This window comes from Cherax quadricarinatus, chromosome 4 (assembly GCF_038502225.1).
Source record: "Cherax quadricarinatus isolate ZL_2023a chromosome 4, ASM3850222v1, whole genome shotgun sequence".
NCBI classification, from domain to species: Eukaryota; Metazoa; Arthropoda; class Malacostraca; order Decapoda; family Parastacidae; genus Cherax; species Cherax quadricarinatus.
Genome location: NC_091295.1, coordinates 76514942 through 76523921, shown reverse-complemented (window position 1 = coordinate 76523921; position 8980 = coordinate 76514942). Strand labels below are relative to the sequence as shown.

Here is an 8980-nt window from a genome sequence, read left to right as displayed (position 1 = left end):
GCATTTACTTCCTTTACAACCCCATCTATAAATATATTAAACAACCATGGTGACATTACACATCCCTGTCTAAGACCTACTTTTACCGGGAAGTAGTCTCCCTCTCTTCTACACACCCTAACCTGAGCCTCACTATCCTCATAAAAACTCTTTACAGCATTTAATAACTTACCACCTATTCCATATACTTGCAACATCTGCCACATTGCTCCTCTATCCACTCTATCATATGCCTTTTCTAAATCCATAAATGCAATAAAAACTTCCCTATCTTTATCTAAATACTGTTCACATATATGCTTCAATGTAAACACTTGATCTACACATCCCCTACCCACTCTGAAACCTCCTTGCTCATCCGCAATCCTACATTCTGTCTTACCTCTAATTCTTTCAATTATAACCCTACCGTACACTTTTCCTGGTATACTCAGTAAGCTTATTCCTCTATAATTTTTACAGTCTCTTTTGTCCCCTTTCCCTTTATATAAAGGGACTATACATGCTCTCTGCCAATCCCTAGGTACCTTCCCCTCTTTCATACATTTATTAAACAAAAGTACCAACCACTGCAACACTATATCCCCCCCTGCTTTTAACATTTCTGTCATGATCCCATCAGTTCCAGCTGCTTTACCCCCTTTCATTTTACGTAATGCCTCACGTACCTCCCCCACACTTACATTCTGCTCTTCTTCACTCCTAAAAGATGGTATACCTCCCTGACCAGTGCATGAAATTACTGCCTCTGTTTCTTCCTTAACATTTAAAAGTTCCTCAAAATATTCTCGCCATCTACCCAATACCTCCATCTCCCCATCTACTAACTCCCCTACTCTGTTTTTAACTGACAAATCCATATTTTCCCTAGGCTTTCTTAACTTGTTTAACTCACTCCAAAATTTTTTCTTATTTTCATTAAAATTTCTTGACAGTGCCTCTCCCACTCTATCATCTGCTCTCCTTTTGCACTCTCTCACCACTCTCTTTACCTTTCTTTTACTCTCCATATACTCTGCTCTTCTTATAACACTTCTGCTTTGTAAAAACCTCTCATAAGCTACCTTTTTCTCTTTTATCACACCCTTTACTTCATCATTCCACCAATCACTCCTCTTTCCTCCTGCCCCCACCCTCCTATAACCACAAACTTCTGCCCCACATTCTAATACTGCATTTTTAAAACTATTCCAACCCTCTTCAACCCCCCCACTACTCATCTTTGCACTAGCCCACCTTTCTGCCAATAGTCGCTTATATCTCACCCGAACTTCCTCCTCCCTTAGTTTATACACTTTCACCTCCCTCTTACTTGTTGTTGCCACCTTCCTCTTTTCCCATCTACCTCTTACTCTAACTGTAGCTACAACTAAATAATGATCCGATATATCAGTTGCCCCTCTATAAACATGTACATTATGTTGGCATATATGTTTAAATGTACAGAATGATGAGTAAATCTCTGATGAAACAATTTTTAATGAAAATAACCTAACACGTATGATCATCCATGTTCAGCCTTCTCTTGCCGAGGAAAATAATAATAATATAATTTAAAAATATATTATTAAGTCTTTACACAATTCTTATTAACAGGTCAAATATAAAAAACTGGTATTTGGTCATGTATTATCAAGTTAGTGGAGACATATATGTTTGAACAGCAGCATAAACGGTAAATATGCAGCACTGGAAAGTATTGGTGTTAACCTCTAGATAGCTGTTCACTATCTTTGTACGTATTCACAAACGTCATCGTAATGAAATTTGACGATTACAGTTGGATCTTCAAGAAACTGCACAGAAGCTTTCTCTTGTTCTCTATGCAGCTGTAATATCCGGCCCTTCTGTAAATAAACATTAAATTATTACAATCAAAGGTGGGATATGGCTGGTTTGTTGAAAGAAGAATCAAAGAAAGTGCTAAACCAACAAGGGTCATACAGCACTGCGGGGAAACATTAAATTATTTTTTTTTTTTTTTTTTTTTTTTTTTTTTATTATTATCACACTGGCCGCCCCTCAAGGAAGGTTCCTTGATGTTGGTGAGGGGCTCTTGATTTAGGGAATTGGATCTGTGCTCCAGTTCCCCGAATTAAGCCTGAATGCCTTCCACATCCCCCCCCCCCAGGCGCTGTATAATCCTCCGGGTTTAGCGCTTCCCCCTTGATTATAATAATAATAATAATCACACTGGCCGATTCCCACCAAGGCAGGGTGGCCCGAAAAAGAAAAACTTTCACCATCATTCACTCCATCACTGTCTTGCCAGAAGGGTGCTTTACACTACAGTTTTTAAACTGCAACATTAACACCCCTCCTTCAGAGTGCAGGCACTGTACTTCCCATCTCCAGGACTCAAGTCCGGCCTGCCGGTTTCCCTGAATCCCTTCATAAATGTTACTTTGCTCACACTCCAACAGCACGTCAAGTATTAAAAACCATTTGTCTCCATTCACTCCTATCAAACACGCTCATGCATGCCTGCTGGAAGTCCAAGCCCCTCGCACACAAAACCTCCTTTACCCCCTCCCTCCAACCTTTCCTAGGCCGACCCCTACCCCGCCTTCCTTCCACTACAGACTGATACACTCTTGAAGTCATTCTGTTTCGCTCCATTCTCTCTACATGTCCGAACCACCTCAACAACCCTTCCTCAGCCCTCTGGACAACAGTTTTGGTAATCCCGCACCTCCTCCTAACTTCCAAACTACGAATTCTCTGCATTATATTCACACCACACATTGCCCTCAGACATGACATCTCCACTGCCTCCAGCCTTCTTCTCGCTGCAACATTCATCACCCACGCTTCACACCCATATAAGAGCGTTGGTAAAACTATACTCTCATACATTCCCCTCTTTGCCTCCAAGGACAAAGTTCTTTGTCTCCACAGACTCCTAAGTGCACCACTCACTCTTTTTCCCTCATCAATTCTATGATTCACCTCATCTTTCATAGACCCATCCGCTGACACGTCCACTCCCAAATATCTGAATACGTTCACCTCCTCCATACTCTCTCCCTCCAATCTGATATTCAATCTTTCATCACCTAATCTTTTTGTTATCCTCATAACCTTACTCTTTCCTGTATTCACCTTTAATTTTCTTCTTTTGCACACCCTACCAAATTCATCCACCAATCTCTGCAACTTCTCTTCAGAATCTCCCAAGAGCACAGTGTCATCAGCAAAGAGCAGCTGTGACAACTCCCACTTTGTGTGTGATTCTTTATCTTTTAACTCCACGCCTCTTGCCAAGACCCTCGCATTTACTTCTCTTACAACCCCATCTATATATATATTAAACAACCACGGTGACATCACACATCCTTGTCTAAGGCCTACTTTTACTGGGAAAAAATTTCCCTCTTTCCTACATACTCTAACTTGAGCCTCACTATCCTCGTAAAAACTCTTCACTGCTTTCAGTAACCTACCTCCTACACCATACACTTGCAACATCTGCCACATTGCCCCCCTATCCACCCTGTCATACGCCTTTTCCAAATCCATAAATGCCACAAAGACCTCTTTAGCCTTATCTAAATACTGTTCACTTATATGTTTCACTGTAAACACCTGGTCCACACACCCCCTACCTTTCCTAAAGCCTCCTTGTTCATCTGCTATCCTATTCTCCGTCTTACTCTTAATTCTTTCAATTATAACTCTACCATACACTTTACCAGGTACACTCAACAGACTTATCCCCCTATAATTTTTGCACTCTCTTTTATCCCCTTTGCCTTTATACAAAGGAACTATAAAGGCAAAGGGGATAAAAGAGAGTGCAAAAATTATAGGGGGATAAGTCTGTTGAGTGTACCTGGTAAAGTGTATGGTAGATAATAATACAAATTATACCTTCACTGTTTCAACTATAGTTATTACACCATTTTCTCACTTAGCAGATACATTACCTGGCCTTTTTGTTGACCTCTAACAATCATAACAATCTGGGGATGAACTTTAGGTATGACTGTTTCCAACCAGGCAGGGTGAACTTGCTTCAGAACCTTCCCTTCTTCGGTGACACATTCACAGCATTCGGCTGTTTCCACGCTTTGTACAATAACCTGAAGTGAATTACTTTACATTATTGTATACTCTTTTCTTTGTTTTTTCTCTCCTTTTACCCACCTGGGAACCTTTAATTGTTACTTCTGTATTATATTCATGGAGAGTGTTGACCCCATATGGGTCATTCAACACTGTCCAATCATTGACTACCTCTTAAGTCCTCTAATCTCCAGGAAATACATTAAAAATAAAAACTGATGAATATGTACACTAGAAATGATTCAAACTTCTGGCTGAGGCTAAGATGGTGGACAGGAATCAATAGGAATGTTATTAGTCTGAGTCAGGCACTATATGACTATTCCGAAACGTTTCACCTACACAGAGGGCTTCTTCAGTCGAGTACAGAAAGTAGGCAGGAGCAGTAGAGATGTGAAGACGATATAATCAGTTCATCACCCTTGAAGTCGTAGATTTGAGGTTGTCAGTCCCTCAGCCTGGAGAAGTTCTGTTCCAAAGTCTGGAACTATCAAGATCAATTGACAGTGTTGAGACTTAAATACTTGGTACAGAAGAGAAAACACCTTGTACAACTTCTTCAAGTGAGAATTGTTTGATCTGAGAGGGACGTGACCTCTCAGTGGCTACATTCTCACTACTACTACTACTCTGCACCTCTCCTTCCGACAGTATTTAAGTCTCAACACTGTCGCTTGATCTTCAGTTAGTTCCAGACTTTGGAACAGAACTTCTCCAGGCTGAGGGACTGACAACCTCAAATCTATGACTTCAAGGGTGATGGACTGATTACATCGTCTTCACATCTCTACTGTTCCTGCCTACTTTCTGTACTCGACTGAAGAAGCCTACTGTGTAGGCGAAACGTTTCGGAATAAAGTTGCCTAAATGTTGCCTATGAGTCTTACCAACCTGTCAGTATTGATATTCACTATGTGACTCCTTTGGTTTTAGTGTTTCCCAATAAATATACAGTGGACCCCCGGTTTGCGATATTAATCCGTTCCTGAGAGCTCATCGTAAACCAAAATTATCAGAAAGCAAATCAATTTTCCCCATAAGAAATAATGGAAATCAAATTAATCTGTGCAAGACACCCAAAAGTATGAAAAAAAAACTTTTACCACATGAAATATTAAGTTTAATGCAATAGAATAATTACAATAACAATAGAATAATTGACACTTACCTTTAATGAAGATCTGGTGATGATTGATGGGATGGGAGGAGGGGAGTGTGTTGAACCTATTGTTTAGAAGGGGAATCCCCCTCCATTAGGACTTGAGGTAGCTTTTCCTCCTGAGTAATGTAGGTCCTGCTTGGCAATTTTTTCCAAAACAGGCCTGTTTTGTCACAATTAAACACTAGTTCAGGTTTCAATCCTTCAGCATTTATGTACTCCTTGAATTCATGCACATATTTTTCAGCCGCTTTGTGGTCTGAACTGGCAGCCTCACCATGCCTAATCACACTATGTATGCCACTACGATTCTTAAATCTTTCAAACCAACCTTTGCTAGCCTTAAATTCACTCACATCACCACTAGTTGCAGGCAATTTCTTTACCAAATCGTCATGCAACTGCCTAGCTTTTTCACAAATGATCGCTTGAGAGATGCTATCTCCTGCTATCTGTTTTTCATTTATCCACACCAATAACAGTCTCCCAACATTTTCTAACACTTGTGGTCACTGTTTCGTAATCACAGTTGCACCTTTTGCAAGAACAGCTTCCTTGATTGCTGTTTTCCTGCTCACTATAGTAGAGATGGTTGATTGGGGTTTACTTTACAACCTGACAAGCTCCAATGCACGCACTCCACTTTCATACTTTGCAATTATCTCTTTCTTCATTTCAATAGTCATTAGCACCCTTGGTCTCGAAGGGTTGGCACTAGAAGCTTTCTTGGGGCCCATGGTGACTTATTTTGCAGAAACAAGCACCAAAAACAGCAATAATATGGATAATACAAAATGTACCGAATGTACCCTGAGATGCGCGCACACTGGCTGGCTTGTAAACATTGGGCACGTCTCATACGAATCGTATCGCATACCGGGTTTTGTATCGGGAAGGGAGGCAAATTCTTTTTCGATCAAATGCATCGGCTACCGGATTTATCAGATACCGATAGCATTGGGAACCGGGGGTCCACTGTATTATTATTAGTCTACAAACCAGCATTTTGCCAAGCACATAAACCTAAGAAGGATATACACAAAAATTTAATAAATTTGAACCTCCCCCCTCCCCCCCCCCCAAAAAAAAAAAAAAAGTTTACCACCTGTCCTGTCTCCCACAAGGTACCATGCACTCCATAAACTGTGAAGTCATCCAGTCAAGTCCTGTATTGTACCTTGGGGCACAGTGTTCCAGGCCTTGGTAGCACTGGACAGTACAGTAAATACTCTACCATACTTTACATGAAATCTTTGTTATTTCAAAAATCTTATGAATGGCATTCACCGAGCATCTCGTACATGAATTCACCCTTGAATGTAACCAGTTTTTGAGTCCTGCCAGGTTTTCCAATGGTAGATAAGGGATCTGGTACCAGTATGGTATAACAGTTATCTATAATAACTATTAGTCATGAATTTTTTCATCTTTTATTTCCCAAGGTTTGTAAAATTTAAATTGATGTATAATGCCTGTAATCATTATAACTACTGTTTGTTTATTAAACTATAATAATTATTAATCACATGATTATTTCATTATGTACTGGTATATTAGAACTGAAGATCAAGAGATAAGACTATATTAGTATTACTTGTCCCAAATCCCTTGTCTCTACTCTTGAATGGCATTTGTACGTACATGTTAGAAACTTTGTACATGCAATACATTTGTACATGCGAAACAATTTTTTTTAATTGTGTGTAATACTATAGGTTCGAACTTATAGCAGCCCACATCCATAAGCTGGGTCCAAACACTACCACCTTGAAGTTCATAGAGTCAAACCTATAGTATTACACAATTATTTTTTAAATTGTGCCATTTTTATAAATAAGACAATCAATCGATTTTCCAATGCTTCAATTAAAATCTTAGGAAAAAAGGCACAAACCATGAATATAAATAGAAATTCAACAATTCTGACACAGGGACTTACCTTTTGTTTGTGATATCTTCCTCCTTTGTAACTTTTACTTATCAAACGAACCCGAAGGTTTTCTCGTACCCATGGAATAACTGGCATTCTATTGTGCACCTTATGAACTTTATTTGATTCTTGATCATTATCTTCATATTCTCTTTTTTTGGCTTTTGACTTGCTATTTGAATATGAACTTTGAGAATGATCAATGTGCTTGGGCAATTCATTCTTGGTTCCCTCATATTTATCATATTTAAAATATTTACCTACAATTTTTTTACTATTCTCAAACTGATGTTTGTCATCAAGTGCATCAGACTCAACTTTCCTTGGTAAAGTTTTGCTATATAGGTTATGATCTTTCTTAGCTTTGTTTCTTTCATATTCTCCTCCACACTTGCTATCATTACTGTGTCTACTTGCTTTTTCTATATCTTCTGTTTCTCTTGTCAGTTCTGTATTAATAAGCTTTAGTTCAACCTTGGATGATTCATTATGTTTGCTCACTTTTTTTCCTTCTCTACCACTGAGAATTTCTTCCTGTTTACATGTTTTCTCTAACTTTTGCTCTCCTTTTAGTGTTTTCTTGTTTTCCTCATCACCGCTGTTTGCATCACCCTCTTTCACTGTTTTTTTCAGTTTGTCTTTCTTTCTTGCTTCCTCTTCCTGATAAAAAAAATATGGATTTAGTTGAAAAGAAATCTGTGCTATTATATGTTGCAAAAAGTAGCCAAAAACTTCTGAATAAAAGAGTCAAAGTTGCATGGTAGTCATCCAACCATACTGACCAAGTTAAGCTTACATACTGTCCCACAAGGTTCTTGTCTCAGTCCACTTCTGTTCAACATTTATGTGAATGACCTTCCTCAACCAGAGTTTGGTGATACAATTGTGACACAATTTGCAGATGATGTTATTCATGTCGTCTCATCAACTCCGGTAACAGGAAAATACAAGTATGAGAGAGTCATAGAAAAAATGAATATTGAACTTCGTCGAACATCTAATTGGGAAAAGAAGTGGAGAATTACGACTAATCCTGACAAGGTCCTTGTTAGCACAATAGGATGTTTTGCATCAACAATTGAAGATAAAGGAGGTATCTCCATCAGAGGTACACCTGTAGCCATTAGAAACCCTAACAAGATTTTGGGATACGAAATAGACAGGCTGCTCCACTCAACATTTCATGTAACTAAAAAGATCAACATAGCCAAAGCTGGTCTTAGCAGTCTCTTTCGATTCAATCAAGCACCTCAACATGTCAAAAAACATCTGTATAAAATGTTAATAAGACCTATACTCGAATACCCTTGTGTCCCAATGTCATTAACAACAAAGACAAATATGCTACGGTTACAAAGGGTCCAGAATAGAGCTCTTCGCTTCATTACCGATACCAGGAGGAGAGACAGAGTAAAAATGGCAGATTTACACATACAACAAGATATTACTGCCATAAATGTACGCCTTGACACCCTAAAAAAGAAAACTTTATACAATGCAAGAACTATACATGCCAGATAGAGAACATCCTATACAAGTGGTAAATACCACGGATTATATTATCAATACTCCTCCTCACAGGACTCAAAGAATGACTCTCCCACAGAGGGTCCGTTGTTTTATACATAAAGATGATTACCCTCGACCCATGATATTGAGCAACCTCCCTGATGAAGAAGATTGGGTAACACCAGAACCCTTCTATGTATACTAAGAACATCATCGCCCCCAATTAGGGAGACATCTTATATAACAATCTAATGTAAAAATTATGCTATTTACTATGGCTGGACACCACCTGTAAGAAGCCATTGTCACGGAATTCT

General features: G+C 39.0%; 1 protein-coding gene across 1 annotated transcript in view; it reads right to left on the bottom strand.

Moving 5' to 3' along the window:
* Nucleotides 1-1549: 1549 nt before the first annotated feature.
* The window catches only part of LOC128684429 (G-patch domain and KOW motifs-containing protein), a 30739-nt gene continuing 23308 nt past the window's right edge, over nt 1550-8980 (bottom strand). The window contains exons 7-9 of the mRNA XM_053770581.2: nt 7164-7814; nt 3927-4082; nt 1550-1847 (exon numbers count right to left, since the gene is read on the bottom strand). Coding sequence (XP_053626556.2) covers nt 1728-1847; nt 3927-4082; nt 7164-7814 — 927 coding nt within the window. The 3' untranslated portion in view covers nt 1550-1727. The remainder of the gene's footprint in view (nt 1848-3926; nt 4083-7163; nt 7815-8980) is intronic.